Source organism: Leptidea sinapis, chromosome 39 (assembly GCF_905404315.1).
Source record: "Leptidea sinapis chromosome 39, ilLepSina1.1, whole genome shotgun sequence".
Lineage (NCBI taxonomy): Eukaryota > Metazoa > Arthropoda > Insecta > Lepidoptera > Pieridae > Leptidea > Leptidea sinapis.
In genome coordinates, this window is record NC_066303.1 from 1,473,936 (window position 1) to 1,496,807 (window position 22,872).

General features: G+C 37.4%; 1 protein-coding gene across 1 annotated transcript; it reads right to left on the reverse strand.

The window, feature by feature from the left end:
* Window positions 1–2,086: 2,086 nt before the first annotated feature.
* On the reverse strand, window positions 2,087–19,090 carry LOC126976112 (coatomer subunit delta). Its single transcript, XM_050824303.1, has 15 exons — window positions 18,954–19,090; window positions 18,802–18,841; window positions 18,600–18,720; window positions 17,709–17,811; window positions 16,385–16,504; window positions 15,664–15,723; window positions 14,057–14,168; window positions 13,111–13,198; window positions 12,253–12,405; window positions 10,398–10,474; window positions 8,956–9,044; window positions 5,833–5,980; window positions 4,829–4,940; window positions 4,250–4,372; window positions 2,087–2,860 (listed from the first exon to the last, which is right to left on the reverse strand). Exons 1-15 carry the CDS (start codon window positions 18,954–18,956, stop codon window positions 2,692–2,694), a joined length of 1,518 nt encoding a protein of 505 aa, XP_050680260.1. The 5' UTR covers window positions 18,957–19,090; the 3' UTR covers window positions 2,087–2,691.
* Window positions 19,091–22,872: the final 3,782 nt, after the last annotated feature.

Below are 22,872 nucleotides of genomic sequence, written 5' to 3' on the forward strand. Positions count from 1 at the left end.
ACTGAATCAGACTTGGATTACAATTTATATGATTTATTTATCTATAATAGACATTATCCTAAAAAATACGATAATTTCGATCCATGTACGATAATTTTACGCCCCTGGTACGATAGTCAGTCCACTTCAAGTTGCTAACGCTGGTCATACGGCCACGACGCGACTAGTTTACTGTTATTATTTTCATAGTATTATGTCCTATGGTATATTTCTTTAGGGCAATGCTACCGATATCAATACTATCTTTGTGTTGCAGAAGAGGGCTATTCGCGCTTTTTATAACCTCCTAAGTCCTATAGAATTATTGTGAGCAAAATTTAAAAAAATAACAATATGACTCTCAATATATTCTTGGTAATGTTATGTATGTACATACGCACTAAGAAAATAATAATAATCATTTATTTCCGACACGTTACATCCATAAGTATAAGTTAGTGTTAGTAAGGTTAGTTATTTTCACAATAAGTTGCACCTAGCTAGAGGCGCATGCAAACCTATCGAATGCCTCAGCAGTGGGGAGTCCCACTTGCATGCCAACGCGCTTAGGACAGTGTTGGGGCTAGCCTGGAGCCTGTTCATTAATGATGCGCATCTTTTTCTAATGATCGCGTAAAAATCATCAACGCGCGCCTCCGCAAACATGCCGGATGCACTACAAAACTTAGGTAGCCCCATCACTACCCCAAACGCGTCATTATATTACACTCGCAGCGCGTTGTATGCCCTCTGCGTATAGCCGGTCCAAAGGCTGCACGTGTAAAATGATTGGCAATAAGCCTTAAGCCTGCGTAGCTGATGTTGTTGACACATACACCAGCCACGTGACACCCAATCCTGGTACGGCTGAGCTCCTCAATGAGGGAGGTAAAGTTGTTAGAAACTATTATAAGTATAATGTTAACACCAGGAACAAACAAAGTTATTATACCTTCTACTCGGATCGAGTTAGTAATCTTTTGTAGGGCGATGTTTATGCTATTACAACAAGATCAAAGAAAATATTCAAAACAAATTTATAGCGAAATTTACAAGAATTGTTAAAAAACGTTTGTGTGGGAAAAGTGACATGGTCACCAAAAAAAGCCCGTACATCTGTCTAAAAGGCCGACAACGCTTCTGTGATTCCTCTGGTGTTGCAAGAGAATGTGGACGACGGTGATCACTCAACATCAGGTGACACGTACATGCTCGTTTGTCCTTCTCTTCCATAAAAAAATGTAATGCATATATCACCTTTTATGGCTAATTTTATATCTATTCTGTTTATTTATGAGCTTGATGCCAATGATGCACTCCATGACTCGAACGTATCTCAGTGTTTTTGTTGAAGATCCATATATGGGACCTTTCGTCAGGCAGGGCAGTCTACTCGAATCCATCACTTTTTCTTTAGTTTTATTGAAACTTTAGATTTTAATAATTGTTTGTAACTCCAATTAGATTTCCAGCTCATGTTGATTATTCTGTCTAGTTCTTCTTCTGTAACGTAGCCTACACCACAGAATACAGAGTAATAAGAACAGTAAATAATAAAATAAGATTCATTTTTTATCGCAATTAACTCTGTTTGTAGCTGCGTTGGATTAATAACACATGAATTAATGAATGATAAATTAGTTCAGGCACACTCCCTAACTTCTCAGGGCTGAATTCTACTAGTATCACATAATACGTAGGTACTTATGACTGGAATAATAGTACGCGTATCGAGGTGACCTATTGACAAGCGATTACATATTCTGATTCTTCCTCGAAAATCCCGCGTTTGAGGTATATTTCCATACTTAAAGCGCAATGTGACACGCCTTCTTATACTTTGTAAATGTGGCTATCATTTACAAAAGGATTATTCAAATCCGGCTGGTAGATTCAGGATTATCGCATTTTAAAACATACACAAGTCTTTGCATTTAAAATGTTTGCAAAGATTATGTTTAATAGTTGGATTCCAACATTATTTCTTTCATCTAAAAAATCTGGTGTTATAGTAGTAGGCTATTTTTATGTATTGAAAAAAAAAAAACGAAAAATTTATTATGCTAATTTAACATTTAGATTTCTGAAGGAGTAATAATAAAGGATAAATGTTCAATAATATATTTTCATTTAATACAATAATTTCTTAGACAAGATTATAAATTCAATTATATTTTTAAATGCTCTAATTACCTTTGGAAAATCATTCAAACTATCATTCAAGATGTCAAATTATTTTCACGCACATTCCCTTTACGAAGAGCATGTACTTATAAAATCTATAAATCATAATAAATCTAGGAATATACTTCTGTGGGTATGTTTTATGTATAAGTACCCACATAAGCAGTTATATTTTCATGCTATCACTGCTTTGTTTTTATCGTTTTTGTTTTATCGTTCGGGTTTGACTTTTCTTGTAAATGTGTCTGTAGTTACTGTTGTTCTATTTCGCTTAGTACTGCCAGATAAATAAACACTTTTTTACTTAAACCAGATTCTTAAATTGTTTTTTCATCATTATAATAATAATAGTCAGCATCACAACACCAATATTAGTGATAGGATATCCTAGTGATGCTTATTTTGCACACCGTAACAATTAAGAAAGCGACGTTAGGTCCAAAGATAATGTCATGGTGAGTAGTTTCTATTTTATTAGAAGAATTGTAAGATTTTCCAAAAATAATTACGAACACAAACTCCTGATACTTATACTATCTCGTATTTATCGGGATGGAATGAGATCTCCTTCGAGTAGTCCACAGGGCTACCATCTTCCGCTTGCACCACTCTGTTCGCAGACAACATGGCCAATGAAGTGTCCGACGTCCACGTGACAGATAGCGGGAAGAAATCGTTAGGAATAGCTGGAGATACTCTGCAAAATAATTATTGTGTATGATCATTGATAAGATTCTCGCATAAAATATTTCTGATGCATCTCTTGAGGCTTATATTATGGCTGAATTACTTTCTTTCGCGAAAAATAGTAACTCTAAATTGGATCTGAAATTTTATAGTACCTTTAGACGTATACCTGATTTTAAATCCTATTTTGAAAAAAAAAATCAGCGTATTATAACTAGCGATACAACTCGAAGTGTATTCTGTATTAGTCTGTAACTGGTATCTAGTAACAAGTATTTTAGTGTAACTTGTAATAAATTATTCACGAAACTATAGTATGTTTAGTTTGCTTGCGGTGTTCTGACCTAAGACATTATAAAGTTATTCACGCACTACCGACATTGTTAGGCATCTTTCGATAGGTCTTCCATAAGTAAGAGTGAGTCCGATACATCGGCAATACTGCTCTATAATTCTTTATCAACATTGAAGCTTCTAGATTTGACGATTAATGATTCGAAATTCTTGTTCGCGATGAAGAAAAGAAACATTGGATATCTTCTCAAAGATGTACATTTGTCTGTCTTAACAAGATTACAACAATGGTTTCTTGTCGTCGGTGTCGTGTACTGCTTAGTTGAAGTAGATTAGAAATTAATGAATTAATGTTGTATTTGACAGATTTGACATAAGACAGGTGACGCAGTAATATATAAGTTATTTGATAGGTGAATGGCTTGTTATAATATATAATAAACTCATTATTGTAAATGTAGAAAAAAGGCAAAAAAGTATTTATTTTATCAAAATTGATTCCTTTAGAATTCTTTTTGATGTCATTTCTAATATACTAGATACTACTATCGCCTCGGAAACATATGGCGCTTTGAGGGAGAAGCGGCGCAAGAAACTCTCCCAGCATTCTTTTTTGCACGCTTTTTAATAAAAATATACAATTTTGTACTGTCATTGCTATGTCTATAAAATAATCATAATTTAGTCCCAGGCTATCCGATCACTTAGATATTCAGTTGTGGAGTAATAGGATTTACGACAGAGCCATTTTTTAATAAAACATTTAAATTTATTTATAGATAATGCCTGAACAGTGGCTTGGACTTTATTATAAAAGTGTATACATTTACCCTTAAAGCTATTATGTATCTTATGAAGCCTACTAGAATTAATTATAAGCAATCCCGTATTTCTAGTGTTATAATATGTTCAACGATATGAAATCTGGCGTCGACAATTCTTATCACTTTAAATATCATAATATCATTTGTATTTTAAATATTTAAGCGTCCAACGCTCCTGCCGTAGGATAACCTCTTCGAATAATGCGATATTGTTTTAACTGTGCATTTATATACATCTATAAGTGGATGATATATTAATTACTCTTGACTCATAAACTCACGTGAACTCGAGTGTTCCGCTCTTCTGCTGCTTGTTGATGAGCGGAATGTTCCACACGAGCGTGCGGCCCTTCTGAGTGTAGCTTCCCTCCCATTGGTGGACCACCACCGAAATGTTGCCAGATCTGAAAGTCAACATGTAAGGGCTGTTACACACCGCGGTCTGTAAGCCAGGCACCAGACTCACGATACCACACTGAGACTGTATCAAAATGTAGCTCGACGAAATACAAAAGAATAAAGTTTAAGAGAAAAAAGAAACAGTGATGGGTTTATTATTTATTTAGCCTTAGGATTTTTAAATCTCTAGCGGAACAATCTTTTGCATTATTCTAAATTGATGGTCTACTTTGAATTTCGATAATAAACCTATCTGAATCGAAATGATCCATCGTATGAAATTAACAAAAGCAATTAAAAACAAAACACAACAGTGCACACGAGTTGAATGCAATGAGGTGGCGACGGAGTGAGTGAGACACCACATAGCTCTATAGTATTAAGTAGTGGTGGCGCGACCAGGAACGTTCTGTACACGGGTGAGCTGGTCACGCCACCAAGATGACTTATGAACTACTCACGGCAGAGGAATGTTGATGTTGACATCGGCGAGCGTGACATGGTCTTGCTCCAGTTCGTACTCTATGTTCACGTCGCAGCCGCCGTTGGCGCCCTCTGACGGCCAGCAGTTGACTGCACAAATATTGCACGAATTTTATAGTTTTTGCTATATTTATATTATTAATGAAAGGAAACAAAATTTACTTGTTATGCCGACCAATCAGGTAATAATGGAATGGATGCGATTACTAATTATGACAGTAATCACGACCATTATGTTTACGAAGCATTCCTACTGAAACAATGAAGCTCTAGAGGTTGATGCATCCAATATACGATAATTTACATTTATACAGTTTATTACTTTTTATGCAATATTTGGTATTGAGCGAGGGGCACTTGGACTTTAATCATTGGAAAATAATAGACTTATCACATTCCAAAAAAAATAATAAAGTGGGGTGTCAGGAACGATGCTGCGCAGGATCAAGAACGAGGCAGAGGACACGAACTCAAGTTTGACTATCGATTTATGATTAACATTGTGAATTGTATAAGCACAGATTACTTGCAATTTACTTGGAATAATTGTTTTTTTTTTATGACAATAAGTGTCAGCTAACGGTAATCAATAGATACGCCCTGCCAGGATTCTTGAGAAATCCCAAAAGTTCTGAGTGGCACTACAATTGCGCTCGTCACCTTGATACACATGATGTTAGTCTCATTTGCCCAATAATTTCACTAGCTGCAGCGCCCTTCAGACCGAAACACAATAATGTTTACATATTTCTGCTTCAAGGCAGAAAGAAACGCAGCTGTGGTACCCATAATCTAGCCGGCATCGTGTGCAACGAAACCTCCCACTGGTAATTGCCCTAAGTCGCCTCTCACGACACCCTTCGAGTTGGGAATTCCCTTCTCTTTTCATGTCCCGGGGAAGCACAGGTTGGATATAAGATAACATCCGATAGATCTCTTATAGCAATAAAACAAATGTTAAGCAGCTGGCATATCAACTCACCAGACAACGGTGGTCTGTCGTCCCCGGCAGCCGTGAGCCTCCACTTTAGCACCCCCACGTCACTGTTCAGAGGGAACGGTCTCTGCGGCTGCTTCAGCCTGATCACTCCATCAGACCTGAACGCCTCTTTGTCTACGTTCGGGTGCGTCTGTGTACATACAAATCCGCCGAATGAAATATAAAGTAAATTGATTATAGTGTCTATACATAATATATGTTTTTTTTTATATGAGAGGGGGCAAACGGGCAAGAGGCTCACGGGATGGGGAGAGGTGAGGCAACCGCCCATGGACATCCGCAACAACAGGTGTGTCAAGAAATGCGTTGCCGGCCTTTAAGATGGTATGCTTTTTTCTTGAAGGTCCCTAAGTCGTATCTGTTCGGGAAGACCGCTGCCGGTAGTTGATTCCACAAAGTGGCTGTGCGAGGCAAGAAATTTCGAACAAAACGCACGGTTGTGGAATGCCAGACGTCTACGTGATGCGGATGGTGCTTTGCACGTAATGTCCGATGGTGGAATTCGGCCGCTGGAATCAACACGAACAGCTCCTCTGAGCACTCCCCGTGATAAATGCGGTAGAAGATGCAGAGAACCCACATCTCTACGCAATGCTAGAGAATCAAGCCGATCGGAGATGACTTGATCGTCGATGATTCGAGCCGCTCTTCGTTGTATGCGGTCAAATGGAAGAAGCTGGTACTGGGGAGCACCTGCCCAGAGGTGAGAACAGTACTCCATGTGAGGCCGAATTTGCGCCTTATAAAGTTGCAGGCGGTGGCTTTTAGTGAAGTACTGTCTCGCCTTACTGAGTACACCAAGCTTTTTAGAGGCCAGTTTGTCCAGCTACGTTCAGTTCAGTGGAAGAGAACTTCCAAGTGGCCACGCAACTGAACGTCGCTCAATATATCGACGCCAAGTATGCCAATACAGGCTGTGGCAGTTAGAAGAGTGATCTCGAATCGAGGGGATACGACAAAGGGAGACTTTTTAGTGGTGAACGCACAAACTTGTGTCTTCTTGGGGTTGAACTGGACTAAATTATGTCGGCCCCATTCCGAGACTTTGCAAAGCATAGTCTCGATTTCAGATACAAGTTTGTTCCGGTTCTCGTCGACACTATCCCGGGACATGTTGGCACGGCCGGTGTAGGAAGCATACCCTGTGCTGTCATGAATATTGCTGATTTTCAGCATATCATTGATATGCAGAAGAAACAGCGCAGGGGATAGCACGCAGCCTTGCGTGACACCAGCGTTTATGGGTTTTAAGTCGGAGCATGTACCGTTGATAACAACCTTGATGCCCCGATCAGCCAAAAAGCTAGTGACCCATTTGCACAACTTCTCGGGAAGCCCATAGGATGGCAGTTTCGCTATAAGCGCTTTATGCCACACCCGATCGAAGGCCTTCGCTATGTCCAAACTCACCGCCAACGTCGCCCTTCGACTCAACCGCTTGCGCCCATTTATGGGTGAGGTATGCAAGAAGATCACCAGCTGAGCGACCCTGACGGAAACCGTACGGGCAGTCGCTGATCAGCTGGTGCCCCTCTAGGTATCCCAAGAGCTGGCGGTTGATGATCGACTCCATTACTTTGGAGAAAATGGAGGAAATGGCAATGGGGCGGTAGTTGGACGGATCTGAGCGTACACATTTCTTAGGGATCGGGTGCACTAAAGCCGCCTTCCATAATTCGGGACTACGCCTGATGAGTAGGAGAGCCGGAAAAGACGGGTAAGGACCGGCGCCAGTTCCGGAGCACATGTCCGCAGCACTATCGGGGGAATGCCATCGGGCCCGCTCGATTTTTGAATGTCCAAGGTGAGAAGCACACCGCGGAATATGCGGTGGTGGTGCACCTTGGTCATCCAGAGTCGAGTTGGACGCGAAGAGGGAGCCCAGGAGATCAGCTTTCTCTTTCGCGTCATGGGCCAGCGAGCCATCATCCCTGTGCAGTGGCGGAATGGCTGGCTGGCAGAAGTTTCCTTGGACAGCCTTGTATGTGTTGTGTGACAGCCATAATATATGTCGGATCCTTAGATAATTTATACGTCTAGATGGAGCATTTAACTTCCTGTTTGCTCACGTTGCCATATGGCAACGGCCACCACGGGACCACCGTGTAGTACGCTGTTATGAAGTTAGCGCACAAGACAGTAATCACCTTTATGTGGGCTCTATTTACCTACGAGTTCTGACGGCTACGGCGCGGCGTGGAAGAAGTAGGTGTCAGTGCCTACGATAGCTCGCGGCTATTAGATTACTTACAGGATGTTCCGAAATGATATTATGAAAAATTTATGTATTATATGAATTATGTATAATTATTTTTGAATTTATTTTTTATGATTACTGTTAAATAGCTCTACCTATTTATTTATTTAATGTCAGCATTGTAACTATACACTGTAATATATTAATTAAACTTTGTGTAGACATTTAAGATAGTTGATATTAGAAAAAGTAGTTAATTAAACAAAAGTATAACTTTTAGATAAACTTACTAATACATTCAAACAGGGAAGTATTCTTTCAAGTGTCAATAACATATAGTAATAATTATCCAAAATTTTAAATTAATATTTGTTGCTATAAACAAATTATCCAATGCGGTACACCGTCTTTCGCCGTTGCGTAACAGCGCTATAGGCGCACTTGCGACCTATTTTCAGCATTGAATTAAAATTCGGAACTTTTTATTGGAAATATCTTATCATATACTTATACGGTGTCAACCAAGGTAGGTTTATAACTATATACATAGTTGTAGGTCTGATGTGCAAGTACATCTGACACAAGTGTCGCACGCGCAACTTGATAAGGCGAGTCTTTCATTCGGAATCGAAAGACATAGTTCATCTTTTAAGGAGGTTTATCAAGAGTCAATACTTTTTTAATTTGTTTACTAGCCTATTTGTCGGTAAATTGCATAACTGCCTTTTTTATGAAAAAAAAAATAAACATTCATAACAACAAGAAGCAAAGAATAACTGAAACGAACAAAACGCACTCTGCATTCACGAGCATGACGCATGCTTATGGAAAGGAACGACCCAGCCCCCGACATCGCCACAAGAACTGACTGTAGAGACCTACGAACGTATATTTTTAAATTCACATACCTGCAACTGCAAGGGTCTGGTGTCAGTGTTGTCAATATGAACGTGGAGTTTTCCGTACTGCTCATTGCTGATACGAAGCGTAAGCAAACCTGAAAAAAAAATAACAAATCTGAACTATATTTTTTAAGGTGATCGCCACGTAATTAATTTTAACTGAAACATTAATGACGTCACGGCTCAATAATCATCACTTGTCGAAACATAAACTAAAATCTGAAATAAGAAAAATGCACACAATAAAATAAACACACACACACACACACATGACGGACGCATGCACGTACGCACTGATTGACCTTCCATTTTATATATAATTTTAAATGTCTAATACACTTTTGGCCATATTATTAACAATTTATTTATATTTCATAGATTGATAAGTATCCTCCCACAGCCCAACTCTTTCTAGAGAATGTTCTATGTCGTAGAGGAATTGCGTAGTTCACATTCTACGTGTCATCATCATTAAGAGAACTAGTCTTCGATAGATTGTATGATATTCGAGTCGATTCCCTTCTACCAGGGATCTACCAGGGAACCCGAATTTCATGAGCAGCTTATAGGTACTTTTACTTCACCAAGAGTAGACAATGATTACGAAACATCCCAAAATACAAATTGTCGCTTAATTATCGCAATATGTATGGCAACCCTTACTTATCGGCATGCGCAGTATGTTTTGTGGTACGGAGGACGCAGTTGTTATCAAGCGCAAGCAAGGCACGTGAGCCAAGACCAGCATCTATATAATAACATTTTATTTATATTTAATTTATGCTGGTGGAATTATATTTGCTACATCATCATCACCATCATCATTTAGCCTAAATGCGTCCACTGCTGGGCAAAAGCCTCCAGGACGATCAGTCTTACGCTGCCCCCATCCAATAAATCCCAGCGATCTTGACCAGGTTATCGGTTCATTTTGTGGGGGGCCTACCGACAATGCGTCTTCCAGTACGTGGTCGCCATTCGAGGACTGACGTCCATCAGTCCTTCGGGCTCCGAGCAATGCCCTCTCCATTGCCCTCTGAGCGACCATGAGCTTTCTCATAAGGGCCATAGTTAGTTATCACTGCTAACACACTGGTTTAAAAAACCTTATCTTAATGTGGTATTTAGAACCAGAAGATATATATTTGCCATGTAATAATAATAATAAAAGCCTCTATTCTGTGAACACACTACATTTTAACCTATATACTACTGATAAAACATGTTTTCTTAAATGTGTAGGTACCTATATTAAATAAAATATCAATGTTCGTCGATCACTTAATTGATAAGGTTGTTTTCTGACACAGACTTCACCCAGTTTCATCCACTTATTTCTATCACGAGCTAATCTTTTTCATCCTGTAGGTAGATCATTCTCACATCTATTATTTTGACGTCCTCTTTTCCCATTCTAAATATAGTTGTTAAATTAATTAAACACTCACCAGACAGTTCAAAGGTTTGAATATCTCCATCTCTGCCAGCGACTAGATTCAGTCGCTCTTCAAAGCGTAAGTGCACGCTGCAATTAAAATTCACATGCAATGAAGTCAAAGTCAAATAAACTTTATTTCAATTTGGCTTAAACTAAGCGCTTTTTAAGCGTGGCGTTATATCAAAGCGCGGTCGAAACACAACTGAACGAGAACTGACAATTTTTTACCGTTATTGTGGGTCTAGTTGTTAGTACGTCAATGCATTAGCCCCACGATGTCATTAGTTACGGCGCCATTCAAACCAAGACAACCAAGAAACACCGTGCAAGAAACCTCCTTCTACAGGAGATGGGGGCAGATATAAGTAAGGCAGGGGGGATTGACCTCACCTAATCTCTCCAGCCTGTAAATAAATGAACTTATCGAGGGGCTCAGCAGCATGCATGTCGGTTGTCACGTTGGTGACTTATGCGTCAATAACATCAGCTGCGCGGATGACATTGTGCTGCTGGCCCCCTCGGTGAGTGCGCTCAGAAAACTCCTTAAAGTCTGTGTATACAATGCAAAGAAAACTGAGGTCATGGTATTTAAGGCTGGTAACAAGTGTCCAAGAGTCGTACAACCAATAAGACTTTACGGGGAATCTCTAAAACGAGTAAAGCAATTTAAATATCTTGGCCACTTTGTATTTTTTTTTGTGGAATAAGAGGACAAACGAGTGTACGGGTCACGTGGCGTTAGGAGATCACTGCCGCCAACATTCTCTTGCAACACTAGCGGAATCACAGGAGCGTTGCCGGCCGTTGCTTTGTAACCGAAGACTTAAAAGAGGATGTATTAATGGTGAGGACACGCAGGGCGCTTTCGGTTCGAGCGAATATATAGATAGCAAACAGATTAGCGTATTGCTTGACCGCAGTAAAAATAACTCTTACATAAATGATTTAAGTTTTCTCGAGACCAGTCTCGTGACAGATTTTGGCGAGACAACACGTCCTGAGGATGCCTCGTGTAGAGACGAAACACGTGTCGAATTGTTTAAAAACAAATATTGGCGGAATTCACACTAAAGAAAACTTAAATCATTTGTATAATTATGGATTTACGCAATGTAACGCCTACTTCAATAAATTTTCAAAAAAAGCGCGTACACCTTCCTTAAAGGCCGGCAACGCTCCTGTGATTCCTCTGGTGGTGCAAGAGATTGTGGGCGGACGCTAGTTTGTCCTCCTATTCCATAAAAAAGAAAAAAAAATCTTAAAATAACTCTTTTTAAGCACATCGCTCTATTCAAGTGCCTGTGGGCTACATTAATAAATCGTACAGCGCCTTGCGAGTCTATTTAACAACGCCTTCAGAGCACTGTTGGAACTGCCATATTTTTGTAGTTCGTCAATGTTAGCACACGCAGAGGTCGATAGCTTTAGCGCCGTTCAATGCAAAAAGGCAGCTCTTCTACTACAGCAGTAGCAGTTATCTGAAGGCGATAGCCGACAGCGGGGACTGTCCGTATGTTGGCCATATAATAAAAATATATATTTTGTCATTTGGTAAATGTACTAACACAAATAGAGTATAAGTTTATCAAATCAAATCAAAATCACTTTAATCATGTATGTCACGGAAATGACACTTATGAATGTCAAAAAACAAATAGTTTTTATTATTCAATCTACTTCTACTTCGTAAAGAGTTGAGCTAATAAGAAGAAGTAGCAAGAAACTCATTGCCTCTCTTTTAAATCCAGATTTACACTTTCACCGTTTTACAAATCATTTCAAATACAATTACATTTACTAGCAATGGATCATAGTTATCTGAAAATAAATATTTTATATTTTATTTATAAGCCAACTCTACTTACTCTTTCTGGTCAGGCGCGGGCAGTTTTTCAAGTTTAGCGGGCGCGTGTGGCGTCACAGATATCTTCTCGCCCTCGGTCTGCAGCTTGGAGACGAAGCTGTCCGCGTCTGTCCCGCGGGAACCCAGCTTCATGGCCGACCGCGTGCTTGTACGACTGTAAACAAATGTTTGTAACACCGGTCAATTGGAAGACTGTCTGCACGAAAGGTTCCGATTTTGTTTACGGTACGGGACAAACGGAACGTTCAACTGATGGTAATTTATACGACCTGCCCATTACAAAAATACCCAAAAATTCTGACCGGCATCACAATTGCGTTCGTCACCTTGACACATAAGATATTAAGTCTCATTTGCCAAGTAATTTCACTGGCTACGGCCGCGGCGCCTCTCAGACCGAAACACAATAGTGCTAAAACTGATGTATATAAAAACCAGTCCTTTTGCCATAAGTGTTCCTCGTGTTACAGAAGGTTATAACCTTAGATGTTCAAACGTCTAGATAGACTATGTCAACTGTGAACACGTCGCAAAAAAATTTGCGGCGAAAAGTTAACTTCTACTTACAGAAACGCACGCACACTACAACAAAGCGACTTAAAAATCGCGACTGTAAGATAGCGGTCATGCACACTAAAGTAATAAAGTCGGCCTGTTGTTATGTGTTGCCTAACACGTAACAACAAGAGGCTCAATCTAGACGCATAAATTGTCTAAGGTTATAGCCACTACTAATGTTTGTAACATGTTTGTTAATGAAATAAATATTATTTATTGTACAATATACTATCGTGTATTCTACACAATACTATGTACCTAATTATTAAATAGAAAGATCGTACATTCAGTATATACTTACGTTTCTCTCGCGGGCGTTGTCGGTATCTTCTCAATATGTGTCTCGTTGGACACCGATGACATCGACGAACTACCAAAACCACCACTGCCTGCACACAAAATGGTACTTTCATTATCAAGGACCGAATTTAGCAAGTTCTACGAGGATGCTTGGCAGGCACTAGGCGAAGCCGAAAGGCTGAATACACCCGTAGAAACAAGCACACGAAGGGTGCATAGCGTTAATCTTTTGTTGAGGGATGTATATGCTTCTACAATATGATCCCAGAAAATGTACAAAACAAAAGTGTTACCTCATTCAAAAGAATTGTTAAAAAAAACGTCTTAATGATACCACAGACTGGAAACGGAGCGAACGCCCTCAGGCTAATTTTGACATTATATTTCACGATATATGATTGCTTTTTGCTTAAACGCTTCAAACAGAAATTAATTATAAATTCCATTGTACGATGCTACATAATATATTGTAACTAAAACAAATGCCCACTGAATTCCTGGCTCCCGTTCCTCTCAGGTCTGAGACATATTATTTCGAATGGGTGGTAGTTTTTGACGTTCAATAAGTGATTATAAAACCTATTTTGCATTTTGAATAAAACTATTTGAATTTGAATATGAATCATAAATCGGGACAAAAAGTACAGACTATAGTCCGACAACCTCGTGCGCTCGGTGCCCATGGGGTGACATACGGGGTGGCGGGGACGGGATACTAAGATGTCAGCGGGTAGCGGGTTACGGTAGTCTTACGCATTGCCCTTCCCCGCAACCCTCTAACAGTACCCCGTCTCCGCTACCGTCTGTCACCCCTCGCGACGGTCGCGCACGAAGTTGTCGGATAATAGACTCCTCCCATTTTTGTGCTTGGAGATGGTGGTGAATTAAGAATAAGGATCTTTAGTCCTGAAATATTACCAGTACAAATGAATTAGATAACGACTTACCGAATGACATCTGCGATCTAGCCGGAGTTCCTCGTTTGGCAGCCTCGAGGCGTTCTCTTTGCAGCTCTTTTGCTCTTTCGCGCATTCGGTTGGCAGCCTCTCGCTCTTGAGTCTGAAATTTCATATATAACTCAACACTCGGCCTTTTTTATGAAATAAGTGACGAGACGAGTAGGACGTTGATGGTAATTGATATGCCCTGCACATTAAAATGCAGTGCCGCTCAAGATTATTGAAAAACACAAACAGAGAAGACAAGACATAAGATGTTAGGTCTCACTTGCCCAGTAAGTTCACTAGCTACGACGCCCTTCAGACCGAAACAGAAATAGGCGCCGTTGTGGTACCCATGATCTAGCCGGCATCCTGTGCAAAGGAGCCTCCCACAGACCTACGCAGTCCCCAATTTTTTTTTATACTATAACGGCAAGTTAATAATAAAGCAATAACGAAGCAAACAGGCAAGAGGCTCACGTGAGACAGCCGCCCATCAAGTCACATCAAGAGATGCGTTTAAGTCATAAGTTGGTTTAGATTGCTTCATGGTTGTGAGTCCTAAAGTCGTGTCGATATGAGAAAACTGCAGCCGGTAATTAATTCCAAAGTGGGTGTGCGAGGCAAATGATAGTATGTGACTCACTGTAGGTATGTTATGGAAAAGGCGGGAAACCGAGTGTGCGTATTGCATGACAGATATGAGCGTCATAATTGACCTGACGGATAAATATTTTTATTGCCCACTATTTCAGTGGATTTACGTACTTTTTTCAAAGATCATCATGCCTGCCAACAGCTATGCTAGAGCTACGTCCCTGCGTTTCTTTTTTTCAATCAACTTCGTAAAAATTGTTATTTTTATACTAACTTCAGACTAACGAATATTGAAAGGATTTTAAGATAAAAAGAAAACGTAGGGAAATATACTGGTTCTTCCTGAAAATAATCGATCAAAAATTTTTTGAAAGGCACGATTTTCTAGGAGAAATCAGGGGAATAAGTAACCTCTATCAAATCAAAATTTTATAAGTAAGATGTGAGGGGGGTTAGTTGGCCAGTCCGGAGTATAACTTATGAGTTATGCACATAAAATGTATTGCATTGTCTACATACTATGGGATTGCTTGTAATTTATTGATGGACAATTTTATGTAATATATGAATGTGAGATGATTGTATGACTGATGATTATATAAATTTCTACAGAATAAATCAATATAAATTACGTACAGAATGACAAGCAAGTATAAATTATACACGCAACCACAAGTAGTTTTTTTTCCAATGACACGAAGCTGGGCGAAACTGAACGTGAGTTGATCAATCACATGTAAACATTTAAAGCTAAATTAAAATATGTCAAGGGGGGGGGGGGTTATTATGTCCTTATTTCTCGTACAGGTAAATTCCTTGGAATACGACCGCCAATCAATTGGGGTATCACACATTCGAAGAATTATGCATTTCATTTCTGTTATGTGCTTTATGGCAATAAAGAGTTTATTTATTATTTATTTATTTATCATATTATGAGTTCAGTAAAAAGGCTGGATATATACACCGAAAGTCAAAGTGCTATAAATGTATGTATTTATGATCAAAGTACTCACTTGTCTTACAGCCTGGAAAATTTTTTCTTCATGCGAGTCCATTTCAACAAAAGAGCGCACCTGAAGACAAAAATTATTTAAATATGATTTAAATCAATTATGGAACGTGAAAAACTACCAAACGATAAAACGTATGCCTCAGACCTGAGAAGAACGGACGCAACAAACTCAGGTGTACAGTTATAGATACTAAAATGTATTTCATTTTCTTTTCTGTGTATTTTATTTTCTTTTTTATGACAATAAGGGACGAGACAAGCAGAACGTTGATACGCCCTGCCCATTACATGCGGAGCCTCTTAGGATTCTTGAAATACCCAAAAATTCTGAGTGGCACTACAACTGCGCTCGTCACATTGAGACATAAGATGTTAAGTCTCATTTACAGTTGTTTCACTACCTGCGGCGCCCTTCATACCGAAACACAACAATTCTTACACATTACTGCTTCACAGTAGAGAAAGGCACCATTGTAGTACACATAATATAGCCGGCATCCTGTACAAAGAAGCCTCCCACTGGTAAATGCCCTTAGTCGCCTGTTAAGACAACCTTTGGTCTGAGACATCCCCCATTCTATTATATGTTCTCAGTTCTCGTCACAGGCTTCATCACGCTCGCTTATGTTACATTATATTATTATATCTTATGCCACTGCTGTTGATTGGTTGTTCGCTTCCATAAAATATTGTTGACGAAATGTCATAAAAAGTATACTTACTTGCGCTAGATTAACACTTTCACGGTATCCCAAAGCTACAATCTCGTCGAAGGCGAACAGCAGGTTGAAAGCTTGATTGAATACTTCAGTTTCTGTCAGCTGAGTGCAGTATTCTGGTACCTACCATAAAATAATGTTTTTTGTTTCATTAACTCGAGTGTTACACAATTAAATAAGATACATTTAAAGGATTAAGACCTTGACCTTATGTGACCTTAGAGCATGTCTGGGGGACTTGATGTGCTCTGAAAGTCACGAAACGCCGGGTTAAATAAAATAATAATAAAAAATTTACTTTAACACTAAATCGGATGTAAGAACACAGTTACAATTACACGCGTTTTAATCTTTTAAAAGTATTGTATGTCAATACAATATTATTATTATCATATTTTTAGTAAAAATATTTCAATTAATTAACTTATGAATGATGAATGCAAATAATAGATTAGTTTGTTATAATTTTTATTAATATGAATAATAATACTGTACTTTGTTACATTTTTAATATTATTTTAGTTAATCCAATGTTTCAAGACCTTTCCAGATCTAACAGATAAAATTTTATCTGCAGTCCCAATGAATACAAGATCTAACGAGATTTAGCAACATATTATTTAGTAGACATGTATGTTGCTGTAACAAACTGGATTTCTGCTCCAGAGTTATAATTTACAGACTACTTGTTAAATTATTTTTCAAGAAACTTGCTTGTAAAGTGAGCCTTTTGACATCATTCTTAGGGCCATAAAGAGAACTATAACATACCTGTGCAAAACAGAATTAAACCTAAAAGATTAAGTTAGTACTTAACTGCAAATTATACAAAAGTAAACAGCATTTTCAATTTTACTGGGTAATACAGTTTTTTTTTAACAAAAAAGAGGTTACAGGCCTATAAAAATCGAGTTTCATAAACATATCCCTAATTATTAACACAAAAATTACATTAACTATTACCATATCCCTAAATATAATAAAAAAATGGTCCTCTGCCGCGTCTGATGTCTGTTTGCAATAAACACAAACACTACTGCATCAATTTTCATGCTGTTTTTGTTTTTTGTTGATTTTCTTGTGCATCTTTTTTTGTATCTTGTTTAAGCACTTTATCATAGCACACTTACGGTTGCTGATTGACTTGCACACCATTATATTCATATTGTATTGCATTTCTTGCTGTGTGATATATACATGTTTGTTTTTTCCTTGCCTACGACTCGAGGAGCAACCCACAGCCTTGTGTATGATGAGAAACTTAACTCAATTGTATCATAATATACTATTGTAGGTGAATAATATGATTAATGTAATGGCAGCCTACCACTCTACTGAAGAGCCGCAATGTTTCCAAGTCTTCTAGTATATTACTAGCTTTGGTAGTAATTAGCAACATGTACAACTTGTCCAGGGGCTGGTACACATACCTAAAATGTAACATGAGTTATTGTGACATTTATTTACTTTTGAGCAACAGTCTGAAGTTATTGTATTTGCCAGGGCAAGCTGACAGCTGTTAAGATTGTTGGTGTTTCTATATTTATTGACATAATACTGTTAAACATAGAAAATAGAAATATAATTATTTACCATACAGGAAGCAACAACATAACACTTGATTAACATCATGCAGCTATATCAGTGTGTCAAGGAGCTTTCACATGGGGAGAAGAACTGATAAGAAACTCCCAGACCATCTTTTAAGTCATATAACAACTTAGCCTACTTATTATAATATTATACAATTTCAGGTGGCCTGTGCCAAACCAGACAAGAACCATGCATCATATTCTATATAATCTACTACACTATAGTAAGGCTTCTTTGTCAAAGAAGCTAATTTATATATTTCTTGTATATGTGCTCAGTAAGTCCTAGTATACTGTTTTTTATAATGGAAGACGAAGATAAACAAGCACCTGGTGTTAAGTGATCACCCACATTCTTTTACAACACCAGAGGAATCACAGGAGTGTTCCTACCTTTAAGCATTTTTAATTTTATTATAAAATTTGAATACGAAGAACTATGAGAGTGCTTAACTCTAGCTTACTTATAACTTATGGTGTATGTTATCATCTGCATATTTTTAATTTCAATTAAACTGTTATTGTGTTTGACTTGGATGTATACATTCACGAGCCACTTGACATACCACCATACCAAAAAATAGTGTTTTATATTTTGTTGTGTTGTTTAAATTTTTCTTGTTTACCTCACTGATTCTGTCTCTACGAATGTATGTTGACGGCCTCCCGTCATGAGCTTAGGAAATGCAGCTAGAAGCCCTTCAATCCGTGCTTTGGTCATTTCGACAAACTGACGGGATACTAGGGCTATAAGTGAAAAACAATATTTTACGTGGGAATTATTATGTAGTTTTTAAAATACAAGCGCAGAACAAACAAATAGAATACCTTTTCCCGATTTGGTGCATACCGTTGCAGCGATAAGCACCTAAAATCAGAAAAAACATCAAGTAAATAATATGTAAACACACTTCATTTCTACAAGACATTTTTTGCACTTTTTAAATATTAGAATAATTTTGTACAAATAGTAGCAGTACCATGTTGTTGCAGTTTATTTTCCGTTTTATAAAGCTTTAATGAATTCTGTAACACACAAATTCACATAAATATTAAATATTAAAAAATCCGCAAATTTATTGGACTAAATATCTCCAGGTGACGTGTCTGCCTGGATATGACGTTGACAGTTGTGAGTTGACACTTACAGTTTTTTTTTTTGGAGTTTATGGCCTGGTATCTAGACCTTTAGGCCAAGTCTTGGGTATTTTTATTAGGTATATTATAATAATAATAATAATAATAATAATATATTTATTTGCAAAAAACATAGTATACAATGGTGTTTAAATTTAAATAAATAATAAGAGCTTACATGTTTTGCCAGCACTATTCCTAGCATGCAAATATTTAAACACAATGAATATAATCAGAATTTCATTTCCATAAAGTCCTTAATACTATAAAAATTATAATCATTTAGCCAACTATATAGCTTATTCTTGAATAATCTAGAATTTAAATTTTTTATGCTACTCGGTAACTTATTATAAATACGAACACAATTACATACACAACTTTTATTATATTTGGTAATTTTTGGAACATCATGAAGAACGAGTCTTTGTGGATCACGTCGTTTCCGCGGATTTAGATCATTAGCTGATTTAAACAATTCTTTATTTTTTTTTACAAACATACATATCTCGAAGATGTAAAGCGACGGCAAAGGTAACAATCCTAGTTTTTTAAATATGGGTTGACACGATTGCTCAGGATGCATCCCGTACATTGCCCTAATACACTTTTTTTGAGCAATAAATGCTCTCTTGATATCTGTGCTGTGTCCCCATAATATAAGCCCGTAGCGCAGTACCGATTCTACATTTGCGTGATAAGTCATTATAGCAGTTTTTAAGCTTGTTACTCTTTTGACTTGCTTAAGCGCATATACGAACTTATTTATTCTCTTACATATATTATCTACTTGCTCTTTCCAATTGAAGTTCTCATCTATTATTACTCCTAGAAACTTTGTATGTGCTTCTTCTTTAATTGTCGTTATTTTTAGTTGTATATTGTATTTACGATTATAACATTTATTGAAATTGATATATACGGATTTATTAAGATTTATTTTCAAATTATTTATATTAAGCCATTGTATTAATTTATTTATAGTGTTATTAATTTCAATCTCATGATTATTGATACAGTTATTATTTTTTTCAGACGCTACAACGATTGTGATATCATCAGCAAATAACACACATTGATGTTTGGTTATGTTAATAATATCATTTATATATAATAAGAATAGGATAGGGCCCAGCACACTTCCTTGTGGAACGCCACATTTATTGTGCTTGTATTCGGACAAGAAAGGGACCATATCTCCATTGTCATCTATCTTATCAATAACGACACATTGTTGCCTGTTGCTAAGATATGATGCTATCCACTGAAGTGTAGGACCCCTGATACCGATTAATTCAAGCTTATCTAGTAGCAGATTGTGGGAGACTAAGTCGAAGGCTTTCGAGATATCAAAAAATAGTGCAGTAGTTAGATTGCTATTGTTGATACTTGTAACTATAGACTTTACAAGAGTGAATACCGCTAATGAAGTGGACTTATTTTTTTGAAAGCCAAACTGTTCGTTGCTAATTATATGAAATTTTTCGCAATATTCGCTTAATCTTCTGTACATGCACTTTTCATATATCTTAGACAATATGGGTATCAAAGTTATTGGACGATAGTTATTAATATTACATTTTTCACCTTTTTTAAATAATGGCTTAACCAATGAATATTTCAGGGCGTCAGGAAAAGTGCCCGTCTCAAACGATGTATTTATTAAATGTGTTAAAATGGCAGTTAATTGATTAGCACACTCTTTAATAATTTTGGTGTTGATTTGGTTATAATTTCCCAACTGTATTTTTGATGAATTTATATAGAGGCACGTAATAGGATCTATTTTTCAACATATCACTCAGGCGGCGGGAGGGATCTTGCACTGTCAATTGATTTTGCACTATTTCACTAATTTCACTGACAAGAATCAATCTGTCAAACGAAAAGCACTCACATTTAAATATGAAATGTTCGATATCACCAACAGAATTATTGCAGAAGGTGCAGTAGCTACTCTCCACTATGCCCAACCGAGCCAGGTGGGCCGGGACGGTGGAGTGACCAAAACGCAGTCTGTTTATAGTCGTAATAAAGTCCCGATTGGCCATTTTCAATTTGTTATACCATGGTGCCACAGGTAAGTTTGCTTGAATATTTCCATACCATTTACCCTTCTGTTCTTGGTCTTGTTTCCAAAATTCGACCCATAAACTATTGACCTGGTTGTCAATAGATTGATAGCAGTCGGTCAAAGGTACTTTTACTATGGAGCTAACATCCAACATGTTGGTTCCATCACGTGCAATCTTATCTACTGTCTCATTTCCTGTTATGCCCCTATGTGATGGAATCCACATGAAAGAGACCTTTATGCCCTTTTGTGCATAACTAAATAACAATTTTTTTATATTATACAATATATAGTTTTTTTTAAAGTCAAATCTGAGATTGGTTAAACTTTGGACCATACTTAAACTGTCTGTTAAAATTAAAAAATTATTAAAACTATTTATACGTGCAATCCACTTCAGGGCCTCGAGGGCCGCATATACCTCTGCAGTGAAAACACTGCACTTAGGGTCCAGAAGAAAACTTTGACCAAACTTGGATTGGGGATCATAAACAGCACTGCGCACAAAGAGCTCACTTTTGCTACCATCTGTATACAAAGTATAGTAGTTATTGTTGGAAAGAAAACTTAATAATTCACAATTATTAAAAATTTTTTTGTAACAATATTGGTCTCAAATATAATAGAGGAATATGGGTATGAGTAGCATGTCCACTTTGATTGTTTAATTACATTTTTAAAATCTTCATTCATTTGCAGTACAATGAGAGGTAGAACTGGGAAATAACCTTGTAAAAGATCACCTCCCGAAGTCTGCTGAGCCAAGCATTGTACAGGAAAAGGTACTATTTTTTTGAGAACATTATCATTACCAGATAACAGCTTTAGTAAATATCTTTCTATTAGCAGAAGTCTTCTAAGACACAGTGGCATTATTTTGGTTTCAACTTCCATAGCTCGTATGGGAGTTGAACACATAGCCCCAGAAATAATTCGCAGAGCTTTGTTTTGAATTATGTCTAGTTTTTTTACACAACTACTATTTGAATAGGCTTAACAACTGTAGTCGAAGTGGCTTCTGACTATAGATTTATATAGCATACTTAAAACTTTGGGGTCTGCACCCCAAGTCACACCAGCTAAACATCTTATAATATTTAAGCCCTTAAGAGAATTAGTTATAATGTGATTGATGTGTAAATCAAAACAAAGTTTGTTATCAATGACAACACCCAGGAATTTATGATTAGGTACAACTGAAATTGAATGATTATTGTAGAGTATGCCATTAGAGGGAAAGTCTTTACTAAAAATCATGGCCTTGCTTTTGTTGGGGTTAATCTGTAGAGCCAACCTGTCATTATAATATATGCACAATTGATCTAAAGCATTATTTATACTATTTACAGCTCTATCAACATTATGGTCTGTACAATATAGTACAAGATCATCTGCAAATTGTAAAATATTTACACCTTCTATATTTACAAAATTAAGAATTTGACTTGTATATACATTGTACAGCAATGGAGATAATGTAGCCCCCTGCATTGTACCTTTGGAGACCCTTCTTGGACCATGGAGAATATTATTATGCCTTACATACAAAATTCTATCTGTTAAAAAATTAAATAACCAATGGCAAAGTATGCCTGGTATACCAATGTCAGAAAGAACTTGAACTAAAATGCCAGGGTCTACATTATCAAACGCACCTTGAACATCCAGAAAAACACAAACACTGGACT